At 42.3% G+C, this 26274-nt stretch overlaps 1 protein-coding gene across 10 annotated transcripts in view; it reads right to left on the bottom strand.

Annotated features, from left to right (window-relative positions):
- Positions 1-1926: 1926 nt before the first annotated feature.
- RBM47 (RNA binding motif protein 47) overlaps positions 1927-26274 on the bottom strand; it is a 201800-nt gene continuing 177452 nt past the window's right edge. For 4 of the 10 annotated variants that reach the window (XM_069744560.1, XM_069744559.1, XM_069744562.1 and 1 more), the window contains 4 exons: positions 25003-26165; positions 14051-14257; positions 11489-11676; positions 1927-7751 (listed from right to left, as the gene is read on the bottom strand). In XM_069744560.1, coding sequence (XP_069600661.1) covers positions 7512-7751; positions 11489-11676; positions 14051-14257; positions 25003-26134 — 1767 coding nt within the window. In that variant the 5' untranslated portion in view covers positions 26135-26165 and the 3' untranslated portion in view covers positions 1927-7511. The remainder of the gene's footprint in view (positions 7752-11488; positions 11677-14050; positions 14258-25002; positions 26166-26274) is intronic. The other 6 variants (XM_069744567.1, XM_069744566.1, XM_069744569.1 and 3 more) reach the window with 2 other exon arrangements.

Below are 26274 nucleotides of genomic sequence, written 5' to 3'. Positions count from 1 at the left end.
CTGGAATAGGAGCTTGCTGAGTGCTGTTGTTCTACAGCTTTATACTTATTCCTGGTGCCTTACTCTGCTGTGTGGTGCATTGCAGCAGAGAAAGCTAAGTGTGGTGTTATTGTTTCTCTGTCCCTTTGTAGTTTGTGCATTCACCTTTTGGTATCGTGTTCCTCTCACTCATATTGTTTATTCCTATTTATTTGCTTTGTGGTCCTGATTACACTGTTCACCTCCTTGGGTGGGGGTTTGGGGTTTAGTTCAGGGTTTAACAGGAGACAGGGACAGGTCGGTGACTTGGGCCTCCCTACCTTTAAGGGTACCCCCAAGTTAAGGAAAGACAGGGCTTCCCCTAGCCTGAGGGGCAGTTCAAGGGCCCAGATTCCTCATCTCCTGTTTTCCTATTTCTGCCTCGTGACACAGTTATTGCATTTTAACGCAATGTCGCTGCGACCAAAAAACCATAATTCTAGCGTTTTGAATTTTTTTTCTCGCTATGCTGTTTAGCGATCAGGTTAATGCGTTTTTTTTTATTATTAGTAGATCGGGCGATTCTGAACGCGGTGATACCAAATATGTGTAGGTTTCATTTTTTTAAATTTTATTTTGAATGGGGCGAAAGGGGGGTGATTTAAACCTTTATAATTTTTTTAAGCTTTTTTTTTTTTTTTTTACTTTTGCCATTCTTCAATAGCCTCCATGGGAGGCTAGAAGCTGGCATAGCCTGATCAGCTCTGCTACATAGAAGCAATCATCAGATCGCTCCTATGTAGCTGAATTACAGGCTTGCTATGAGCGCCGACCACAGGGTGGCACTCAGAGCAAGCAGGCATCAGTAACCATAGAGGTCTCAAGGACCCCTCTGGTTGCTATGCTGACGCATCGCTGACCCCCGATCATGTGATGGGGTCGGCGATGAACAAATTTCCGGCCTGATGGCCAGAAGTGGAGGTTAAATGCCGCTGTCAGCATTTGACAGCGGCATTTAACTAGTTAATAGCGGCGGGTGAATCGCGATTTCACCTGCTGCTATTGAGGGCACATGTCAGCTGTTCATAACAGCTGACATGTCCCGGCTTTGATGCAGGCTCACCGCGGAGCCCACATCAAAGCAGGTAATCTGACCTCCGCAGTAATAGTGCGGCGGAGGTCGGTAAGGGGCTATATACAGGAGCACTTTCTAAGTTGAAGTGTCATTTGGCAGCTATCTCGTAGAGAATACATAAGTGCTGAGCCAAACAAGAGGTCCTGTATGTGTCCTCCAGGACAACAACCGATCCGCAGTCCAAAATGGGACACGCATGATCAACATTCACACCGACTAATACATATTAGATTGTCAGCCGAACCATGAATATTGTCAGTTCGGCCGACATTAGCCTAATGTGTAAGGGGACCTTTTGGCTGTGTGGGAAAATGTGGATGGTCCATCAATATGTACCGTATTTTAAACTATGTTTTAAAAAAAATAAAAAAAATATTTTTCATCATTTGTCTGGTGGCAGTGGTGTCTTTGGGTTTTACTACTTTTTTTTTTCTTCTGCATGGATCTAAACCAAAGTATGTATTAGCAATTCGACTTATTGCATTTTTTTTTGCACAGATTTGAATCAGTGTTCAAGTGGGATTGCAGATGATCTTATGCTCTGACAAGTCACGTTGCCATCGCTGAATGCTTCCACTAGTTATAGCCAATGTTGGGAGTAGTCATCCTTTTCTTTGTGGCCTTGAACAAACCAAGGAGGGAAAACGTCCACAAAAGTTCGCCATGCTTGACATAACGATGAAGGACCGGAGCACTGACCCAATCTGTGCTCATCACGTCCGGCTGACCATATACAACCCCATTCATTGCAGCTGCCTTAAAACGCGTGCGCACACTGAGCTGCGCCATGTTCTGTTGCAGATAAAAAAAATTAAAAAAAACACGATCTAACACACTTTTAAGGAATGCTTTATTTTCTACACTCTTAAAATACAAAGCGAATATAGAAACACAAACTCACAAAGAACATAAGGGCTGTATAACACACAAATACCAGTATCGGAAAGGGAGCGAGATAAAACTCCTAACAGTCAACTCTTTAGGAAGAAGAGTAAAGCATGTCATGGGATTCTTCCCCCTTTTTTTGTGCATTTTGTTGTCAAGACATAAGCTGGCTTCAAGTTTAGGCATAAAAATATATTTCTCTTCAGTAGTGTTCATGAAATGGTTTCAGAATACACCAAGTCTGTAGCCAAATTAAGGCATCACAATCCGCTTACAGTGGACAATATGGTAGCACGTTCAGTGGAGATCAATTGGGAAAATAAAAGAATGCCAGATCATAGTTTTTGGTTTTTTTTCCCCTAAGACTTGGCTTTCAAGGAGATCTTGATGTGTTCAACACCCGTCTAGAAGGTGTAAAACATGGGGGACTATATTTATAAGGCCGATGTCCCACTTGCAACTGCAATGCAAGAAACTTGCGTGAGTCTCTCGCCTCAATACCTGGCACTCAGACCGGAGCGTGCGGTTGCATGTATTTCTGAATTCTCCAGTCCGAACTGACGACGGCAGTGCCGGGTATTGAGGAGAGAGACTCGCGTGAGTTTCACGCATTGCAGTTGCAAGTGGGATACCGGCCTTCTAGATATAGTCACCCATGTATTACACCTTCTAGATGGGTGTCAAACACATCAAGAGCTTAAGCAGAGTAAACCCTATGCCTACAGGCGATGGGCACCTTTTAAAGGATAATTTAAGATATAAATATATTGAACAGTATACAAATATTAATACTGGATATTTCTTTTATGTGGTGTGGTCTATTTGATGGGTGGCAGAAATCTGTGCCTGCTGGTAATGACCGTTCCAGCCTGCATGTGGTGTGGTGTACTTATGTTGGGCGAGCATGCTCTGATGGGTAACGTTCACATTGGCGTTGTTGGGCGCAGCGTCGTGGACGCAACCAACAACGCAATACACAACGCTGCGTTTTTTGATGCATGCGTTGACATAAACTTGTAATGTTCCTGAATTTTGGTGCAGGGAAAACGCTACAAGTAGCATTCTCCGTGCCCTGTCTGGTGCGTCAAACTGACGCATGCGTCGTCAAACGCAATACAACGCATACCGGCGCATGTCCATGCGCCCCCCCATGTTAAAGATAGGGGCGCATGACGTATGCGTCGACGACGCTGCGCCCAACAGCGCAAATGTGAACGTAGCCATACTAAGAGTGTCTTCGGCGTGCTTGGGTACTATGTTCGAGTCCCCGCGGTTGCATGTCTCACGGCTGTTCAACAGCTGCAACACATGGAGGGAGTGCCTGTTTGTTAAGCGATGCCTCGCATGTACTGCGGCTGTCGAACAGCCACGAGACATGCAGCCGCGGGGACTCGAACATAGTATTCGAGCACACCGAAGACACTCTGTCAACACCCGAGCATGCTCAGTTAACACCTTATCCCAGCATGCTCACTCATGACTAGTAGTAATGTTTCAAATGTTGTACGATGTAAAAATATCAGAACATAAGTTGGACAGTCACTACCTCAGATTCTGGGGTTATGAAGTGGTATATGGCCACATATGCATGCACAGGTGTATGGCATCATACAATATCCCTGTGTATTATTCATAACCCTTGTACAAAACCAACTAGGCTCCATGCAGATTTTCAGCATTATTATTTTTTTTTTTTTTTAACTGAAGGGCATATATTGACCTGCAATACTTAAAAATAAACCGCGTGCAAGAAAGAATACTGCGGCCTGGACAATGAGTGATTTGTGCTAATCCATCATAATAAATACAATCTTTTTTTCTCTCCATAAAAACCTAAATGTTGATATTTTATCCAGTGTTCACAAAACTACTGTTCCTACTTTACTATGTAATGCAACTACGAGAACTATTAAATATGCTCACAGTCCCTCAACCCTTGCTGGACCTTAAAACCACATGGTGATAGGCCTCATCGACATGGTTTTTTTTTTTTTTTTTTTTTGTGTACGAGGACAGTTTTCCATCAGTGTGTCGGATACAGTTTTCATCCATTTTTACCATAAAAGTATGTCGTAAAAACTCAAGTTTCTCCAACCTTTTAAACAGTAAAAATCTGCCAGCACTCGGATGACACAGAGATGGCAACCAAGTGCACTCTGTTTTTATTTTTTTCATGTTAATTTGAAAAGTTTAGTTCACAAAGAAAAAACATTTCCACTTTGTTTCCGGGACACTCAATCTGACAACAGCATAATATAGGACAAGACAGATGTCTCATTTATAAGGCTAGGTTCATATTGCGTTAGTGCAATCCGTTTAGCGCCTAGCGCTAGCAGATTGCGCTAACGCAATGTTGTTTTATGGGGTCGCGCTAAACGTCCCCGCTCTCGCAGATCTCCGATCTGCGAGAGCGGGGAACGGACCTCGGGCGCCCGCGGACGCTGCTTGCAGGGTCCGCGGCGCGCCACAAAACACCGGCACATCGCCAGCGCGTGCCGAAAATGGCACGCGCTAGTGATGCGCGTCCCCATTGCTGTTAATGGGCGCGCTAACGGACGCGTTGCACGGCGTTAATTTTGCCGTGCAACGCTGTCCGTTAGCGCGGTCACATTAACGCAATATGAACCAAGCCTTAGACTGTGTGCTGTCGTTTCAATATTATCAGTGTGTTATGATGGGATTATCACTGCAGGACTAGGTCTCATGTGGACAGCAGTCCAGCTAATCTATTTAACCCCTCCCCCACCACAGATTGGCTGCTTGCTGACAATGTTCACAGGAAGCTGCCAATCATGAGAGCGGGCGGGGCTATGCACAGCTCCACATTCTGAGCACTGATACATCTACAACAGATAAAACAGGGATTCTATCAAAACTTCACCAAGCAGTCCAGTAAGTGACACATCCCTGGAATCACATTCTTGCCCTATATTATGCTGCTCTCGGATTACATAGCAAAAACCTGCTGACGGATTCTCTTCAATGCTCAGCCAATAATAGTGTTCATATGCATAAGGGTTTCAACAGGAATGGCTGTCAGGCAAACAAGCATTCAGCCCCCTCTTTCTAATCAGGATGTGTCATGGGTAAGCTACTGCTCTATTACAATATTATGATATTACAGGTTATAAAACATGGCCCCTGTGCAGCCGCGTGCTACAGCAGCACAAACATTCAAAGAGCTAATGGTGGAGAACAAATAAATAAAAGAATCTTTTAATATATTGTAAATTCAATGCAACATTATGGCACAGATCTGATGAGTTACAATAAACACCACACAAGAAAATGCTGCATTCAACTTAAATATTGTTCTAAAAGCCTTTAAACAGGCTGAAAAAACAAACAAACAAAAAAAAAACAACAATGAAATAATATATTCACTAGCACAAAGTCAAATGGTCCTACGCTCCCTCCCCCCTCCCCAAAAAAACACAGCGCAAAAAAAAAAAAAAAAAGCAACATACTATCTGAAATACATATTAACCAGTTTCCATCTCAGAGACAGCAGCAACCCGGCGCTGATGCCACCCAGTATGGTGGGCAAAAAAGGTTATAGTTACTCTAAAACACACCAATAACACACCCATAGAATACAAGCATGCAAATAAGGAACATGATATAAAAACTAAATAATCCAGTTTTTTTAGAGCTCCCAGGACGTGACTGCTGGCAGCTCAGCAGCTAAAGGGTGAGATCTGCAATATCTAAAATGTATGCTACACATAGAAAATATCATATTTTGGGGAGCTGGCCACATACCTCCAAATGTCAGCAATTCCTGAGTTCTATGCTTTATAGTAAATGCTGATAAATGTCTGCCACTTATAAACTAATTCCATATGCAAAAAGTACAGATGGCACAATATTGCCTTTGTCGAAAAAAAACATCAGTGCCTGTTGCATTGTTCAGTTACAGGTACTAATGTCAGAAGATGCCACTCAGGGGTCTCAAAATAATGGATCAACATTTTTCTTTTAAATTAAATAAATAATTCATCCATCTCTTCCAAATTCATGCTTTACAGTGAATTGCCATTTTTCAACGTTAATTTTTAAGGTCCAACAGTTCTGTCCGGATTTAATTTCTTCATATATCATTATTGTCAGGCTAGAAGACAGCGCTTTCTTTTTCTAACAAGGAGCTTCAAATACTTCACGTAGAAATAGAGTTAAAATATAAAATTGTGTCCGCTACCCCTAGGAGTGGTTACTGCATACTCCTTTATTATTGGGCTTTATGCACAAATAGTATGCCGTAAGCTCCCTCTAGTGGTCACAGCCAGCATTCAAAAAATGATTATTGGACTCTATAGCATTTCTGGTATTAAGATGTATTAAGAAATCAATCACCGGAATATTGGACCTATTTAGATAAAACATTGTGCTGAAGATAGAATTCATTGAAAGAAAAAAAACACCTGTTAGCTCTTTGGAAGATGGGAAAAAAAACCATTCTGGATTTTAATTTTAAAAAGGACTTTGAGTTTTGACCATTGGGTTGTATATGACAAAAGTGATGCAGGAATGTAGTAGAATAAATGCATCCTTGCCCATCGTGCGAGTCTGCTTGACTTGATGGCGCAGGTCTGCTTGTATATTCAGTGTGACGATTAGCTGCGGCTGAATATCATGAGATGTAGTTCATCTTCCGAAATGCTTTTACGGGCACACTGCCACAGATATGACATGGCTTTCACAGTACCCCGTGGGTATGTCAGTTTCTGCAATCATTTGCAATGCTCGCATCACTTTAATTTCTGAACCTTTGCGGCCAATATTGCATTCTTTTTTGCATATAAGAAGAACCAGGGTTCCCCACTGGCCTAAAGCCCTAAGGCACTGCAGTGATGCCCGAATTATCAGTCTAACCTATAAGGAAATATATCCAACTTGTCTATGAAGCCCATAAAATCTCATTGCATTGGCACTAACATTTGCAATATTACACGACCGCTCTTCTCAATCCCAAGAGGCGACTAGTTTACAAATTTTGGCAGACGCCATATATTCTTAGTTGGTCCCAAGAACGTCCAGTATATCTTTATAAATTAAGTACCTTCCATACATCTATATATATATTCTCTCTACATATATTTCTTAAATATGGAATATTTACTCTGTAGACTATAGCTGCTCACGTACTTTTTACAGACAAACACTTCTGCATCAATATTTAATATTCTGCATGATACAGATATACATATATATTTATATCTAGTGCACAATGGACTAAAAATATTATATAAAAACAAAAACCTTCATACCAGATATGTTGCCGATGTATAAACTGTTAAAAACCTAAGCAACCAAACCACATAGTATAAAAACTATATGGTTAAAGCATTAAAAACTCAAAAAGAAATGTCTGAACGAATGCATCTTAAAAACTGACTTGCAGAAAAACAAAATTCACATATATAAAATATTCTTCTAGGGATATATTTTCCGCCTTTTTTTTTTTTTTTTTTGCTTCTTCATAAATATTTTAGAGTTCCTTCAGTCCCCTGCCCGCTTCCTTGAGATGACAGTTTTAGTAGGTTTGATAGAGGTCATGTAATGGAACCTGGAAGGCTGCAGCAGGAAAAGCTTGAGGTATATAACCAGCATATCCCCCGTACACCGCTGCGGCGGCAGCGGCATTCTTTTGTAGTGTGGCTAATGTGGCTGTGGTGGGGGCTGCGATGGGGATGTAGCTTGCGCCATAAATGCCTGCAGTTGGAATCCTTTGCACGTTTGGAGCCATGGTGTACACTGGAGTTATGGGACGGCCCTGTAGCAAAGATAACAGAAGAACGTATAAAACATTTCTTATATGGGAAAAAGGAAATAAAACATTAAATTCTGATAGTCTGTCCCCAAACCAGAGGCCTAAGGCGATGGTAACCCAAATTGTGCCATCGTAAGAGATCTTTAATTATTTGCACTTTTTCATTTTTCTAGTTATTACAGATTATCTTTGGCCCAGGAATTAGTCTAGTCTTGAAGTGGTTGTTCGGCTTTAAAAACGTACAAGTTTGTGAGCTCTGAGGATTCTCTAGTTCCAGCGCTAGGAGTGGTGGGAGTGGTGGGAGCGGGTCCACAAGTATGTGATTTGCATACAGGAGGCGACTAGATGGGCGAGCCTCACTCAATGCAAGGGTATTGAGCAAGGCTACAGAGGTCTAGTCAGAATGTGGCCGGGAGTATGCAAATTGTACAGTTATGACCACTCGTGGCACCGGTACCTGAGAATCCTCACAGCGAGCAGTGTTCACACTGAATATTCACAAGTCTGCAGACACACAAAGCGACTAAAGACAATCCCTTTAATGAATTCGGTGCTGCTTATCCTATCAAAATCTTCATGAAGAGGCATGCACCCTTTAATGAATTTGGCACATTTTTCAGCTACCGTGCACCACTGCAAGAAATGTTCTCCTGCCAGAGACGAGAGTACATTTCTATCATAACTTACGACCATTATAATGATGAAAATTATGCTGAATTTGTCAACAGTAATCACCCTGCCATGCCCCTCCTGGTGAAGCTACACCAATTTTTCAAAAAGTTAGCGTTGCTGTCTGGGTCTGGCATTAAATACTAAAAGCTGCAACATTTTTATGCAACAAGCCAGAATTCTTAAAAAAATGTGTGTGCATATTAATAGTAAAACTAAAGAAATGAACACTTGACCTGGATTCACCACACAGTAACTCATGGCAGAGGCATCACCCCATCAATTGTCTGATATGGTGTAATGTGAATTGGGGGTGGCATGCATTCTTTTCCTTTTATGACCCATTAGACTGAAATCCAAACTATCTTTATTACCTAAATATGATGAGTGAGGTTGGATAAGGTGTTATCAGAGTATGATCATGTCCTAGTCAAGTATTTTCAGCGTCCTCGAAAAAAAAAAATGCTCGAGTTGCCTTGCCTGCACGTCTCATGTTTGATCGACAGCAGCAACACATGCAGGGATTGTCTAACAAACAGGTATCCATGTATATGTTTCGACTGTCAAACAGCCATAAGACACGCAGCGGTGGCAACTCAAGCGTATTTTTTGAGCATGCCGAAAATACTTAATTAAGACACGAGCGTGCTCGGATAACACCTTACCCAAGCATGCTCGCTCATCACCCATTCCAAATCATATTTTCAGCTGGGGGACAGGACTTTCCTGCACAGTCTTTCTTCACAAAGATGTCCGGCAGCTGACAAAAGCCACTGTTTAAGTGGCTCAGTTACAATTCATTGGTCATATAATCTGGAAAAAAAATACGGCTGGCAAAAATCTGGAGGTGGAACTTGGCAGCCCCATCCATTATGTGGTGGCTACTGATGGGTACTACATCTCATTTTCCCAAGGCTAGATACACAAATCTGTGCGAGTGTTGCCATCAGAGAGAAACAGACAGATTTTTCTCTCAGGTATCAGTTTAGTTGCATTAATTTTTTTTTTCCTTCCAGAGGAGAAAGCAAAAAAGTATAGAGACAGGACAGCATGGGATCACAGCAGATTCTGTGAGGTAAAACATTGTTTATAAACCAGCAGTGAAAAGTTTTACCTCACAGAACACAGCAGCTATGATCCCATGCTGTAATGTCTGCATATTTTTTTGCTTCCTCCCCTGCCCAGGAGCGGTGGTATGATCAGCCCATGTTCCTGCATGGTCAGATACAGCCATTACACAGTACACAGCAGGGGCACATTTATAAGATTATCTCAGCACAGAGACATTTTATTTAATCACATCTAATTGTGGAAATTATTATTATTCCAAGATCTATTGATTAAAATGTATTTTGTGGGAAAACCCCCTTTAATTTCCAAGTCCGATACGCAAAAAGAATGAGAATAGGAAATGTTCAGAGGTTCATTGACCGAACATTGATCCATTGGCTCATTGAAACTCTATGGGACAGTAAAAAAAAAAAAAAAAAATGAAATAAAATAAAAAACATGGACAATACTGGGATGGATCACAAGGATATGTGAATGTAGGCTAGTTTGAATGGATAGATTTGCGATGCCCAAGATGTTCAACCATAGCTGTTCTCTTAAAAGGCCACTCCACGCCTCTTCTCTTTCCACAATGTTTGTCAGTCTTCGAGAATGTCCTACAGCATTAGTTGGTTTAGGGCAGTCTCACACGTCCAGATAATTCCGGTACCGGAAAAATCGGTACTGGAATTATCCGTGTCCGTGTGCCGCTGCGTTTCTGTGGCACATCAGTGCGGCACACGTGTGCCGCCCGTGTGCCCACTGGGTACCACACGCACCGTGCAGGAGACAGCGCTAAAGTTTAGCGCTGTCCCCTGCATCTGGTGCTGAAGCCGCTATTCATATCTTCCCTGCAGCAGCATTTGCTGTAGAGAAGATATGAATAATCATGTTTAAAATAAAGATGCATGTCCCCCCCCCCTGTGCGCCCCTCCCCCCCCCCCCCCCTGCTGTTATTAAAATACTCACCCGGCTCCCTCACTGGCGCTGCTTCCTGTCCTGGCCGCACCTTCTACTGTATGAGCGGTCATGTGGGGCCGCTCATTTACAGTAATGAATATGCGGCTCCACCCCTATGGGAGGTGGAGCCGCATATTCATGATTGTAATGGGAGGCCCCACGTGACCGCTCATACAGTAGAAGGTGCGGCCAGGACAGGAAGCAGCGCCAGCCAGCAAGGGAGCCGGGTGAGTATTTTAATAACAGCGGGGGGGGGGGGCGCACAGGGGGTGGGAGGGGATTGGGGACATGCATCTTTAATTTAAACACGATTATTCATATCTTCTCTACAGCAAATGCTGCTGCAGGGAAGATAGGAATCGCGGCTTCAGCACCAGTGGGGAGGACAGCGCTTACAGTAGCGCTGTCTCCTGCACGGCACACGGACTGCACACGGACAATGTCCGTGTGCGGTACGTGTTTTACACGGACCCATTGACTTTAATGGGTTCGTGTAATCCGTGCGCTCCCACAAACACTGACATGTCTCCGTGTTTGGCACACGGAGACACGGTCCGCAAAAAATCAATGACATCTGCACAGATGCATTGATTTCACTGTGTCTACGTGTGTCAGTGGCTCCGGTACGTGAGGAAACTGTCACCTCACGTACCGAAGCCACTGACGTGTGAAACTGGCCTAATGGAAGGTTTCAGAGCGTAGGGCAGAGCTTGAGAGAGAGAGAGAGAGAGTCCAGGAGTGTTGATACGTATGCCAAAAAGAGCACTTTATTATGATAAATTATACATTATTTTGACAAGTGATGGTCTGGTCACAAACATCAATTGAGGCCTCACTTATCAAACAAGAAAGTCTAATAGAAAAATGATAATGCGTCAAGTCTAGTATTTCGATTAATGCGTTCTGATAAATTGTGCTTGGATATATTTTATGAGCAAGAATACCGATAACCGTCGGTCAAGTTTGGACAGAATTTTTAACACACAAAACAAAATATAAACCTACACAATTAATAAGTAGTTACTAATTGTACATTTCCATATATTACATGTGTTACGAACCTGAAATGGTGGAGGAGTGGACACTGATGGCAGAACTGCAGCAGCAGCAACAGCGGAGGCGGGGTCTGCCTGCACCGTGATCGGATTGAGCATATGCTCCATCCCATGGAGTTTGCCCTCTTCAATCAGCTTGGCAGCGGTTGCAGCCTGAAATACGGAGTACTGGGTGCCAATGGTTGGAATGGCCACTGGAACATACATAAATTGATGAGTAATGCAGTATTCTGTCATTTTATTCTGTCTAGTAAAGACAGCATTTTTAATAAACTCATAACATAGAAAGCTGCTATGAAAAGTTTATATTCGCTGCATAGTGATAGTGATGAGACACCATGGGAGAGATACTGGAAAATATGATGTAAATCGAGAATTCTAACTGGAAATGATCCACTCTTAGCACCAATGCGAAGCAAATTTTAAGGCGGCAAATTGCGGTAATACAGTATATTGTCTGACGCTAAAGTGCTGTAATGCAGCGCTGAAAGGGAAGGGGCTGTCCGACTATGTACATTCCCCAGTAGTTTGTCTAGACAGATATGTGACCTCTGCAGTCAATCACTGGCTGTAGCAGTGATGTGTTGGGTCACTTCTGTAACAAGTGATTGGCTGCAGCTGTCACATGTCGCCCAGACAGGCGAAGTACAGAGGTCTACAGGGGACCTGGGAAGAATTGTAGAGAAATTGACAAAAGATTGGTAAGGTGAGTATGACGGGGAAGAGGGGCTTATCAATTTTTGTTTTGCCTTTTTGCATTAATTTTAAGTGACCGGACAACCCATTTAAGGGGACTGTCTCAGTAGAGCTGCTAGGAAAGGAGAAAAAAAGCTGATAATGCCGAGACCAGCTACTGGTGGCATTGCCAATGCAATTAATGGACATCTCAAGTCTACGAGAGTGTGGATCCCTGGAAAAGGAGTCACAAGATTATCCATTAACATAAAGCAATCAGTTATTCTTTGCATTCATTGTATTGTATGGTGTTCCTCCAATGTATATAATAGGTACATAATTATAATCATTAAAGGGGTTGCTTTTTTTTTTTTTTTTCCTACGCGGCCAAGAACTTAGTCAGGTAGTTGGCTGTTCTGGCCACCGACGATCTCTGTGGCTTAGAGCAGTCATGGACCACCTCCTGCTAACGATTCTGGTGACAACACGACAAAAGACAACTATGGTACCTGCCTGTAAGTTTTTTTTGCCCCATAGGAAAAAATAACCAAGGTCCCAGATAAAACTTTTAATTATAAATAGTAAGATGCCTTATATTAGCTGTACTGTATAAATAATGTCTTTAATTCACGGTTTATATGGCAGAGAGAAGTAGTGTATGACTTGAAAAAGCAACTCGCACCATAGCTACAGTATGTTAGTCTAGCAGGTAAGAAGGCATGAATGAATGATTTGGGAAATAGTGATCAAAGAACACAAAATGATTGATCAATTTCAGATATCAGGAACAGATCCTCGTAATGAAAGCTGATTCATTAGCATTATATTCATATTAGGAAGAATGGATTGTGGAGTAATTCATGACAAACGCCTGTAATAGTGCACAGTCCCTTTTATACTCTACAATATATTATATATAAAACGGGTTTACTCAATAACTGAACGCTATGGACCATGATAAAGGGGTTGTGTGATATTACGGAAAAAAAAATGGCTGTCAGAAACAGTGCCGCCCGAGCCATAGCCAGTGTGACATACTGAAGAAAATGGGGCTAAGCGACCATACTAGAAACTTAATATGTAAAATTGTAAAAGAAAGCACCTCTAAATTTTGTCCAAACTCACACAACACCTTAAAAGGAACACTAAACCTAGAGTACAAAGCTTAGAAAACAGATAACATGGGAAGTCCGAGAAAGCCTCTGCCCCCACGATCCTCATTAGTAGTCCCATTTAGGAACACTACAGCCAGCCTCACCCCGGCCCGATCAGGCTTCTTTTACACTTGCCATGGTTTTTCGTCCCGTCTTTGTGGCCCCAATAGATTTCTATTGGGCTGCAAAAATGGGCCGCAATAATTCCACGGATCGCTGTACACCGTATGGCCGTGAGGGCCATATTTACGACCGTGAAAAAATATCAAGCCTGCTCGATATTCTTCACGGCTTACAGACACGGCCCTCATTCAAAATCATTGGGGCAGCAAAAACAACGGAAGCTTGTTTTTGCGGTGCACTGCGACTTCCGGTTTTGCGGAACACCCTTTTTTTTTTTTTTTTTCCCTCCAATAGTACTGGAAACCCGAAAAACGATGATCCGCAAGTTTTTTGCGGTCCGTTATTGCGGCAGACCGTGAAAATTGCGGCAATACGGCCCGCAAAAAACACGGTAAGTGTAAAAAGCCTTAGGCCGCTTACTGGGACCACCACAGTGCATGCAATGGAAAGGTCGATCATTTAGACTTTAGGTTTAGTGTCTGTATGTGTAGTTGGTAATTTTATCTCCACTTTTATAATCCTGGTTTTCCATGCTCCACTTTCATAAACATCATCCAAATCTCTCTACTGAAGGAATGAATTGAATTATTAGGGATCAGTAAATGTTAGGACTAACCTGCACCAGGTTTAAGAGCAACTGGGTTGACCGCTGGTAACTCCAGGTTGGGTACAAGTTCAAAGCCTTTTTCTTGCAGTTTACCCTTCCCTTCATGATATCTGCTATAAATGCCGCGGCCAGCCGAATATCCCCCCAGGTACGTGCCCCGGGGACCGGGGGCTCTGTTGCCAGCTGCGCCTCGCCCTCTGCCTCTTATGCTGCCTGCTTGTAATACCAACATAACACAATCAGAAATCACAGGAGATCACAACTAAAGCCTCCATGAGCAAATGCTGAGCAATGGATGAGTGTTTCTATTTTGGGTGAATGACACGCATTGAGGAGCAAATACTAGACTTTCGACAGTCCCTCTTTTGAGGCTACCCTGGCAAAACATTTCCTCCATTTTTTTTTTTCTAAAGTAAAACTTGCCAAGGACATTTCTCTATTTTATCTCTTCCCAAAATTACAAATAGTCAGTGAAGATCCTGATGCAATGTCATCTTCAAAATGGAAACACAAGCAAAATGCAGTTTTGGGGAAAAAGAAGCAAAAATACAAGTAAACTTTAGTTACGTGAATGGAACTGGAGCCAAACAGCTAAATAATGCTGCCCGAACTATGAGAAGTACGAGAGTCCCAGCGCCATCATTTCAGCTGGGTATGGTTTACTCTGAAATGCTGCAACATTCAGGAAAAAAAAAACCATTTAAAAGCCTGTCGGGGCCCTTTCCGCTTAAGTGACTAATCTAAGGGCTTGTGCACATGTGTTTTTGCAGTATTTTTTTTTTCCTCATGCATATGCTGCTTATTTTTTTACTTGCAGATTTGAACCTTCAAGTGATTTTTCAAGTCTGCAGCGTGTTAATTCTTTTGTGGTTTTTTTGTATCAATTTTCACCTAATCAAATGACTGGGGGGAAAAAAACGCATCAAAAATTAGTATTTTACACAACATTTTTCTTGCCAACATTCTGGTTCTTGCAGCAGAAAAATCTGCTACAAATACTAAATATGTGCACGAGCCCTTAGAGGCCGATTCTTGGCAGCTCCCCATGAATGTGTACAGGGAGAGACTTGTCACTTAAGGGTAATGGGGCAGGCAGAAGCCACTGGGTACCGCCCTCTTGGAATAGTGCTAGGACCCCCGGCCGGATTCTAAATGTTTTCATCGATATGCCGACGCATTTCAGAATATAACATACCTGGCTGAAATGACAGAGCTCGACTATGGATTTATGCTGCCCATGGTTCCTGGCAGCGTAAATCAGCTGTCAGCTTCCTTTTTAAATATGCGCTTGTTCTTGGCAAAATGCAAAATAGTGGATTTTATGTATGTATTGCATCTATCATAATCCTATGTGGATATTAAAGCAGATGGCTCAATACAGTGAAACCCTTCACTAAAATGTCACTTTCATACACTCCAATAATTGGCTGGACATAAGCATAGAAGAGACCAGCAAATGTAATCTCTTATTTGGGTGATTATTTCATGCAAACTGGGAATGTGACACAAATGATAACCATACTAGTGATTTTTTGTTCCTGTACAGTTTGCATCTGCTAGCAAAAAAATACTTTAAATGGAATGTATTATCAGAATGACCCAGTGTATATTGCGTGTAAGGCTGTGTGCACACGTTGCAGAATTTTCTGCACAAAATCTGCATCTCCTGGCAGGAAACGCAGATGCAGATCTGATGCGTTTTTCTTGCAGATATACTGTAATATTACAGCACATACAGTTTGGACACACCTTCTCATTTAAATATTTTTATATTTCTGTATTTTCATGACTATGAAAATTGTACACTCACACTGAAGGCATCAAAACTATGAATTAACACATGTGGAATTATATACTTAATTTCAGTTGTTTAACACTTTTTTGTTATGTCTTATATTCTAGTTTCTTCAAAGTAGCCACCTTTTGCTTTGACTGCGTTGCACACTCTAGGCATTCTCTTGATGAGCTTCAAGAGGTAGTCACCGGGAATGGTTTTCAGTTCACAGGTGTGCCCTGTCAGATTTAATAAGTGGGATTTCTTGCTTTATAAATGGTGTTGGGACCATCAGTTGTGTTGAGCAGAAGTCTGGTCGATACACAGCTGATGGCCCTACTGAATAGACTGCTAGCTGCTTTTTTCTTGCCATAATAAAAATTCTAAGTAAAAAAAAAATGAGTGGCCATCATTACTTTAAGAAATGAAGGTCAGTCAGTCCAAAAAATTGTGAAAACTATGAAAGTGTCCCCAAGTGCAGTGGCAAAAACCATCAAGCGCTACAAAGAAACTGGCTCACATGAGGACCGCCCCAGGAAAGGAAGACCAAGAGTCACCTCTGCTTCTGAGGATAAGTTTATCCGAGTCACCAGCCTCAGAAATCGCAGGTTAACAGCAGCTCAGATTAGAGACCAGGTCAATGCCACACAGAGTTCTAGCAGCAGACACATCACTACAACTGTTAAGGAGACTTTGTGCAGCAGGCCTTCATAGTAAAATAGCTGCTAGGAAACCACTGCTAAGGACAGGCAACAAGCAGAAGAGACTTGCTTGGGCTAAAGAACACAAGGAATGGACATTAGACCAGTGGAAATCTGTGCTTTGGTCTGATGAGTCCAAATTTGAGATCTTTGGTTCCAATCAATCACCGTGTCTTTGTGCGACGCAGAAAAGGTGAACGGATGGACTCTACATGCCTGGTTCCCACCGTGAAGCACGAAGGAGGAGGTGTGATGGTGTGGGGGTGCTTTGCTGGTGACACTGTTGGGGATTTATTCAAAACTGAAGGCATATTGAACCAGCATGGCTACCACAGCATGCTATTCCATCCAGTGTGCGTTTAGTTGGACCATTATTTTTCAACAGGACAATGACCCCAAACACACCTCCAGGATGTGTAAGGGCTATTTGACCAAGAAGGAGAGTGATGGGGTGCTACGCCAGATGACCTGGCCTCCACAGTCACCAGACCTGAACCCAATCGAGTTGGTTTGGGGTGAGCTGGACCGCAGAGTGAAGGCAAAAGGGCCAACAAGTGCCAAGCATCTCTGGGAACTCTGTCAAGATTGCTGGAAGACCATTCCATTAAGTATTTAATTCCACATGTGTTAATTCATAGTTTTGATGCCTTCAGTGTGAATACATTTCAAAAAACAGTGTGAATAGTCATGAAAATACAGAAAAATATTTAAATGAGAAGGTGTCCAAACTTTTGGTCTGTACTGTATGTTGCTCAAAAAAATAAAGGGAGCACTAAAATCCCACATCCTAGATATCACTGAATGAAATATTCCAGTTGTAAATCTTTATTCATTACATAGTGGAATGTGTTGAGAACAATAAAACTAAACATGATCAACGTAAATCACAACTAATATCCCACGGAGGTCTGGAGTTGGAATGATGTTCAAAATCAAAGTGGAAAATGAAGTTACAGGCTGATCCAACTTCAGTTAAAATGCCTCAAGACAAGAAAATGATGCTCAGTATTGTGTGTGGCCTCCACGTGCCTGTATGACCTCCCTAGAATGCCTGGGCATGCTCCTGATGAGGCGGTGGATAGTCTCCTGAGGGATCTCCTCCCAGACCTGGACTAAAGCATCCGCCAACTCCTTGAGTCTGTGGTGTGACGTTGGTGGATGGTGCGAGACATAATGTCCCAGATGTGTTCAATCGGATTCAGGACTGGGGAACGGGCGGGCCAGTCCATAGCTTCAATGCCTTCATCTTGCAGGAACTGCTGAAACACTACAGCCACATGAGGTCTGGCATTGTCCTGCATTAGGAGGAACCCTGGACAACCGCACCAGCATATGGTCTCACAAGGGGTCTGAGGATCTCATCTCGGTACCTAATGGCAGTCAGGCTACCTCTGGAGAGCACATGGAGGGCTGTGCTGCCCTCCAAAGAAATGCCACCTCACACCATTAGACCCACTGCCAATCCGGTCATGCTGAAGGATGTTGCAGGCAGCACATCGCTCTCCACTGCGTCTCCTGACTCTGTCACGTCTGTCACATGTGCTCAGTGTGAACCTGCTTTCATCTGTGAAGAGCACAGGGAACCAGTGGCGAATTTGCCAATCCTGGTGTTCTGTGGCAAATGCCAAGCGTCCTGCATGGTGTTGGGCTGTGAGCACAACCCCCATCTGTGGACGTCGGGCACGCAGACCATCCTCATGGAGTCGGTTTCTAACCGTTTGTGCAGACACATGCACATTTGCGGCCTGCTGGAGGTCATATTGCAGGCCTCTGGCAGTGCTCCTCCTGTTCCTCCTTCCACAAAGGCTAGAGTAGCAGTCCTGCTGCTTTGTTGTTGCCCTCCTAAAGCCCCCTCCACGTCTCCTGGTATACTGGCCTGTCTCCTGGTAGCGCCTCTGGACACTACGCTGACAGACACTGCAAACATTCTTGCCACAGCTCACATTGATGTGCCATCCTGGATGAGCTGCACTACCTGAGCCACTTCTGTGGGTTGTAGAGTCCGTGTCATGCTACCAAGAGTGTAAAAGCACAACCAACATTCAAAAGTGACCAAAACATCAGCCAGAAAGCATTGGTACTGAGATGTGGTCTGTGGACCTCACCTTCAGAACCATTCCTTTATTGAGTGCGTCTTGATGATTGGCAATAATTTCCATCTGTTGTCTATTCAATTTGCACAACAGCATGTGAAATTGATTGTCAAACTGTGTTGCCTCCTAAGTGGACAGTTTGATTTCACAGAAGTTTGATTTACTTGGATCTATATTCTGTTTAAGTGGTCCCTTTTATTTTTTTTGAGCAGTGAAAATATATATAATTTTATATATAGCTAAAGGAGGATTGCACCTGCAAAATCAGGACAGAAACGGCAAATTTGTGACAGTTGCATGGTATAATATGCGTATATTATACCTACAAGGGATGTATGGAAGTGTGAGTATGTGATATTTCAGTATAATGAAAACGTTTTCTCTATTTTGCATTCTGACCAGAACGAGGCATTACTCCTGTTTCGATATAGCACAATACATGTAGACATTATGAAATCTTGTATTTTAGCTCAGAAAGGAATTGTAGCTTTAGAATATAAAAGTGGGATGTAAAATACATGCCAGACATCAGAAAACAAATCATGGTTGCTTTTATCAGAGTAGAACGACCAGGTAATCAGGTGACAAACACGGATTTACTGATAACGGAGAAATGTGGTGCACTATGACCAAGAGGGAGAAATAAAGTGTTCATGTGACCTTGGTAATGTTCCCTTATCTGTGGGGCTCATACATTACAAGCACATTCATATAGGCTTCCGTGACCTGAGGTTTTTTAGCTTGACGTATAACAAGACTGTAAGTAGAACTATTTGGCCGATATGGGAAGCGCCAGACCTTCCAAGACCTATTAAGATCGTCAGATACATTCAGATCAGGTAGTTTACCAACTGCCAGGTATATTTTATTACAAAAGGGCAAATTAATCCAATGCGTGACATGTATGGCATGCAACCATGTAAATATGCATTTGGATATTTGTGGAATTACTAATGGCCGATATAGAGACTGATCCAGGCTGTTACATGACCATTATTGGTCAGTTTATGCAGGCCAACTAACCAATGGTGGTGGCCAGAACGATAGTTCACATGATCGTTCTGTCACCATACAGTAGAACGTTATCGGCTTTACATCTATCATGTCCCATGATTTGGAAATCATACAGTGTTGCATTATCATTGGGTTGTTCTAGTGTGCTATTTTCTTGATATGCAATAAGGTTTGCTTTCTTTAGACGTTTGTCCTCACTCCCTCCCTGTCCATCTCAGGTGTAGCTCTGATATCAGTAACCCTTCCTTTCTTCCTCACTCTCCATCTTTCAGCCATCTTAGGCTGGTTTCACATTTGCGTTTAAAAACACAGTGTTTTAAACGCAAACGCATTTGGTGCAAAAACGCGTTTAAACGCTGCGTTTTTTAGACGCAAGCATTTTTGCATGTTTTAATACAATTACGGCGTTTTGACGCGTTTACATACGTTTTTTCCTGCGTTTGCGTTTTTGAAACGCATGATGAGAAGTGTGTGACAGCTGCCAATCATCAAAATCAACAGGAAAACCCACTATAAACAGATATAGCTAGGGTTAGGGTTAGGATCCCTAGTAACCCTAGGGATCCTAACCCAAACCCTAACCCTAAGGGATCCTAACCCTAACACAAACCCAAACGCTAAGGGATCCTAAGCCTAAGGGATCCTAACCCTAACCCAAACCCTAAGGGATCCTAACCCTAACACAAACCCAAACGCTAAGGGATCCTAACCCTAAGGGATCCTAACCCTAACCCAAACCCTAAGGGATCCTAACCCTAACACAAACCCAAACACTAAGGGATCCTAACCCTAACACAAACCCAAACGCTAAGGGATCCTAACCCTAACACAAACCCAAACGCTAAGGGATCCTAACCCTAAGGGATCATAACCCTAACCCTAGGGTTAGGGTTATGATCCCTTAGGGTTTGGGTTAGGGTTAGGATCCCTTAGGGTTAGGGTTTGGGTTAGGATCCATTAGGGTTTGGGTTAGGGTTTGGATCCCTTAGGGTTAGGGTTTGGATCCCTTAGGGTTAGGGTTTGGGTTAGGATCCCTTAGGGTTTGGGTTAGGATCCCTTAGGGTTTGGGTTAGGGTTAGGATCCCTTAGGGTTTGGGTTAGGGTTAGGATCCCTTAGGGTTTGGTTTAGGGTTAGGGTTTGGGTTAGGGTTGGGGGTTGGCTTATCAGTGTGTTTTCTTGTGTTTTTCTATTAAAACGCATGCAAACGCATGTGCTTAAAAACGCATGCGTTTACATAGACATCAATACGTTTTTTTGCCGCGAATAAACGCATGCTTTTTTTGCGGCAAAAAAACGCCGCTAGAAATTACTACATGTTACATTTCTGCAACAAAACGCATGCATAGAAACGACGCATGCGTCGTCAAAACGCGGCAAAATGCATGCAAAAAAAACGCATGCGTTTTTAATGTTAAGTATAGGAAAAAAAGCATGCGTTTTTTTTTTTGCGATAAAACGCAAAAAAAAAACGCAAATGTGAAACCAGCCTTAGAAGCTCATGTGTATGAAGTCCTGTTTCTGAAAAGTCTTTAGCTGCTTGTATGTGTGCATATTTACAAGAATTCAGCTGGAAATTAAACTTTCTTCTGGAATCGTCATACGTGCCTCCTACAATCGAATTAAAATCTGAGGACATCACTATGTGTGAGTATGGTGAAAGAGACCGCCTAAAAACTGTCTCACAGCACCCCATGCTTGCAGCTTAGTCATGGAGTCAAAATATCTCCAGTTTAGAGGGGGGTGATGTGCTGCTGGTACTGAGTATTTTAATGTGTGCATAAAAATCATTGCACCCCATAAATGAACATTTTGTTCATTTGTTGGGTGATTTTCGACCGGTCCATTATAATTGCCCAACCATAGTGCAGTGATTATTGGCTTGTCAAAATAGTCTGTTACTGTATATGCCACATAGCATGTTATCCAAGCACAACTTTGGAATTTAAATCCTGTCTGACCCGACTATTATTAATTCAATTAAACTGAATATTTTTCATCAACATATTTCAAAGGTTTATTTGGTGCACATAAAGCAAATTAACCAACCTAGACCATCAAGAATGTATTCATCAACTACTTCGCAACTGAAGTCTTAACCCTACATAATCAGAAACTTATAATTTCCCACCATGAAAAATAAGTATGGTAATTGAAGGGGTTGTCTGCTTCTACTTTCAAACTTTTATCAATAGGCTGAAAACATGTTAACCACCCATACTGACACCACTGCAGCCATTCACTGCTGAAGCCACTGATGGCATGAGCTGCTGAGCTCAGTGATTGGCTGCAGTGGTGACATCACCGGAACAGTGCTGCAGCCAAACATTGAAAGTGGGGCAGCAGCAGAGACTCCTCATTGGATGCAGGGAGGGTAAATAAAGCTCTGTTCCTTTTTTAATGCCCAACAGATTGGTGAAAGCAGATAACCCTTTAATGCCCAATAGCTGTTCCTGGTATGCACATATTCACACTAGTCTGGATGTGCAGGTCAGTTTTTTGTCCTTTAATACCCAATCCATACTATAACAGACAGGTTTGATGTCAGAAAATAATGTCTTACACCCCGAGCTAGAGAAAAGTGGTCGGACAAGAATTAGGTCTCTTTTTAAATAGGATCTAATGTAGTAAAATCACTAGAATACTTTGTTTTACATTTTGAATATAGTTGTCAAATATTTTCATCAACTAGGTTTGTGTTACCTTACTGGCTTCAATAAATGCCAAATCAGTTCCCCTAGGTCACAGTGCACCACAAAACTAAAGTCAGCAATCATGGAGACGGCAGAACAATGAAACATCAGGTCACATAATAAAGTGCTTGCTAATGATATTCAAGACCATACAAACATTTTTGAAGAATTTGGCTCTTCATAACAATTTGAGATGATCTTTGCAAATTTGCAGAAAGAAAGACAGAGGGATTTGTTAGATAAAGGATAAGCTACACGAGGTATTGCCAATAAACAGAAATCAAATTACATTTTCTCCCCCCATAATTCCCATAAAAAATTTAAGACAATGACAACAAGCTTATAACGTAAATCAACTTTCTTTTTTTTTTTTATTTCCCCCATCAAGGAAAGTTCTGAAACTTTACAAGTCACTTTATTAGGGTTTTCCTCTTCATTCCTGTAAAAAAAAATTGCATGAAAAAAAAACGCTTTTCCCCAGCTGCATTGAAATCAGAACATGCTCATTTGGAATACAGATGATGGCAGTGATGGGTCACCAGCTGTCTCTTCCTCTGAGTGTTTGGCTAAGGCCAGCGTCTCAGTACTGTATAACACGGCGGAGTGCTATGTGATAAAACATTGTATAGCGCTCGGCCCAGTGTTACGCTATGGGGCAGCTCAGATCCGTGATCATTTTCTCATGCCGAATCGGCATGAAAGAACATTGGCAGCATGGTGCGATTGGCAGCGAGATTCGGCTCACTCACACCCATACAAGTCTAGGTGCAAGTGAAACATCGCACTGCACTCGGGTGATATCAGGTGATATTCCTGCCAACGCCAGCAGTAGAGGAGATGGAGAAATTACTTTCTCCATCTCCTCCGCAGCTGTGCTCTGATCCGATCATGCGAGAGGCTTGGAGCACAGTAGCATGACATTTGGCTCACACTCACAGTAGAGCTGGAGCTGAGTGTCATTAGCATATCACATCCAATGCCATAGGTTAGACTCCGGCCTTATGAGAATAATCTCCTGCAGCAGCATATCCCCAGAGTTCATGAGATGCTCAGCTGACACATTACTGCCATCATCTGTACAACACATTCTGATATCAATGCAAATGAAATTAGGAAAATACACTGGGTGAAAAGTAGGAGTTTATATGAAACTTGTATGCAGTTTTGTTTTACCAGGAATTAAGAAATCTAAAACTGATCTGCAAAGTTTCTTAACTTCCCATGCCGAACAAAATTATAAAAAAGGAAAAATAAGATAAGTTTAGTAAGCTATTCTATAAAGTAGACCTGACCTTAGTATTAAAATTTAAAAACCATTTTACATTTTTTACCTATGAAAGGGTTTGTCGATGAATATAATTTGTCACCTATCCATAGGATATAGCCAATAGGTTTGACTGCTTGGGTAGAGTAGAGGTCACGCGTGTACTGCCACTCAGTCCACATTGCTCAATTGTCTCCATCAGTCCTATAGACTTTAGAATGAAGTGCTAGCACGAATGAATGACCACTACCCAAAGACAAAAGGGGGACACTGGACCCTCGTTCTTGAGATCAGTGAGGGATGCAGCATTAGGACCCTCAGCAATCACGCATTTATTACCTTCCTTCTGGATAGGTGATTAGTATTTGTTAATTTTTAAACTTTAGGCACAAGTCTGACTGCTGGGAGGAGTGAAAACACCCGGGCAAAGGTCGCTCAGTCCCGATCACCTGAAATAAGCCAGACAACCATACACCCTTTGGTGGATGTGAGTCGGTCACAGCATTTATTAATACATTTCCATTTAAACCATAAAAACATAAACCTTTGTTGCAAATCGTTGAACTATGAAGAGATATGCCGGCTGCCGGACCACCGGCATGCATGTCCGCCTTCAATGCTCTTCCACAAATAACGCCAACTGTGACTTTAGTTCAAAAATAAAAATGTTTTATTTGTTTTTTTTTAACAAAATAGATAAAGCAAAGCATAGGGAGGGAGGGACAATGTGCTTCCAGCTACAAAAAGGCTGAGGGGTGGGACTAATGGTTGCTAAATAGGGAGAAGATCAATCCATAAAAAGTAGACTGCAGAGGACAACTAAGGATAAACCTAATAGTTCAAATTGGCTGGAGGGGAGGGGGGTGAAGGAATGACTGCCTGAAACAAGCAGTCCCAGTCCACCATCTGCTGGAGGGAGGAAAAATTGTACTCCACTCTATTCCAACAAGCACATAGTGTGCCCACAGAAACATGAGACCAAAAGACCATATTAGTTGTAAAAGATTGCCCCGGCAGTCAGGTAGTACCCTCCCCATTTGGTCAGGCACACTGACTGCTGGGAGGAATGACCCAGTAAAAGGTCACCCTCCCCCAATCCCTTGAAATAAGGCACGGACAACAATATACCCCATTCTTTTCCAACAATCAAACACAACCATTTAACAGAGGGGATAAGGAGAAAGCAACCGAAAAAACATATTTTAGTTGTAAAGGATCCCCCAGCAGTCAGACAGCACCCTTCCCATTTGGTCAGGTGGGTATCATATATTACTTTGTTTCACAACTGTCGCACCTTTATTTGCTTTAATCTATAAACATCTAATTGTTGGATATGGTTCACATGTACAGTTAAAAACGTAAAAATAACTATACTACAAAGATAATTTTAGCTTCTGATCAGATAAGTGCATGCAGTTACCAACCTTTGACGAAGTAATCTCTGTTTGGACCAATCAGAGCATTATATGGGTATCCATAATAGGCTAGGGTGTAGGGGTCACAAGGGTAAACATAATTAGGCTGAGCAACTTCAGTGGTGGTAGCCGTGGCTGGCGCGCCTCCTTTAGCAGCTTTCTGGTAACGTGTATACTGTTCCTTATCAACAGGTTTGGCTAAAGTAACTTCTATACAAGATCCTTCCAGTTCTGTTCCATTGAGGTTTCTCATGGCCTGGACAGCATCATCTCGACTGATAAAATGCACAAATGCATAATCACGAATTTTCTTAACGCGTTCAACACATCCTGGATTGTACTGGCCAAAAATCTTTTTAATTGCATCCTCTGACGTTTCGATCATCAGGTTTCTTACATAAAGAATTTTTACAGTCTCCATCACGTCTTCATCAACATCAATCTCTGGTTCTGCCCAATCCACAGCAATCTGGTGACCCCATAGCTGGATTCTTCCAGGCATCAGTTTTCTTCTTGCCATAGCAGCAGCTCTGTGGCTTTCATATTCGACAAATGCAAAGCCTCGATTTTTCATTTTGTCAGCAGCACTAGCATAGACTATGACATCTAAAACCCCTTCTGTAACTTTCGAGATTTCTTCCAAGATCTCCTCTCTCTTCTTCATCTTCGGAATGCCCCCAATAAAAAGCCGACAGTTATCTACACTGCAGCAAACACCTAAGAGTCGTCCAGGCCTTATTTCATAGTTGTTAAGTTCTCTGACTGCCCTCTTGGCCTCATGCTTTTGAGTATACATGACAAAGGCATAGCCTCTGTTTTTCCCATCGAAGTCCATCATCAGACGCATTTCATAGATTCTACCTACGCTTTCAAAGACCGGAACAAGTTCATCCTCATATACATCACGGGGTATTTTTCCCACAAATACTTCACAGCCACGTGGTGGATGAAGCCCTTCCCATCCTGGTGGTGGACCTCCATATTTCCTCTGTCCATTCTCTTGGACCATTGCATAACCTGTACGTTCCATGAGTGCAAAAAGAGCAGCTTCATTTGGGGCTCCGGCAACTCCCTCTGTGATCTTTGATGTCATATTCGTAGAATCGTTACTCATCATAGCAAGAGAATCCTCTGCTGTCATTATGCCAAAGTCATGCAGTACTTGCTGAAACCTATGGAAGAAGAATAGCAAAATGTTAATATCTGAGCCACTGATACTGAGGAAACTAAATAAAAGCCTTGAAAATAAATCATCTCTTCGCTTTCTGCTTACCAGAGTAA

Source organism: Ranitomeya imitator, chromosome 1, assembly GCF_032444005.1.
Source record: "Ranitomeya imitator isolate aRanImi1 chromosome 1, aRanImi1.pri, whole genome shotgun sequence".
Taxonomy (NCBI): domain Eukaryota; kingdom Metazoa; phylum Chordata; class Amphibia; order Anura; family Dendrobatidae; genus Ranitomeya; species Ranitomeya imitator.
Note: the sequence above shows the minus strand (reverse complement) of the source record. Positions and strands in the feature narration are given on the sequence as shown.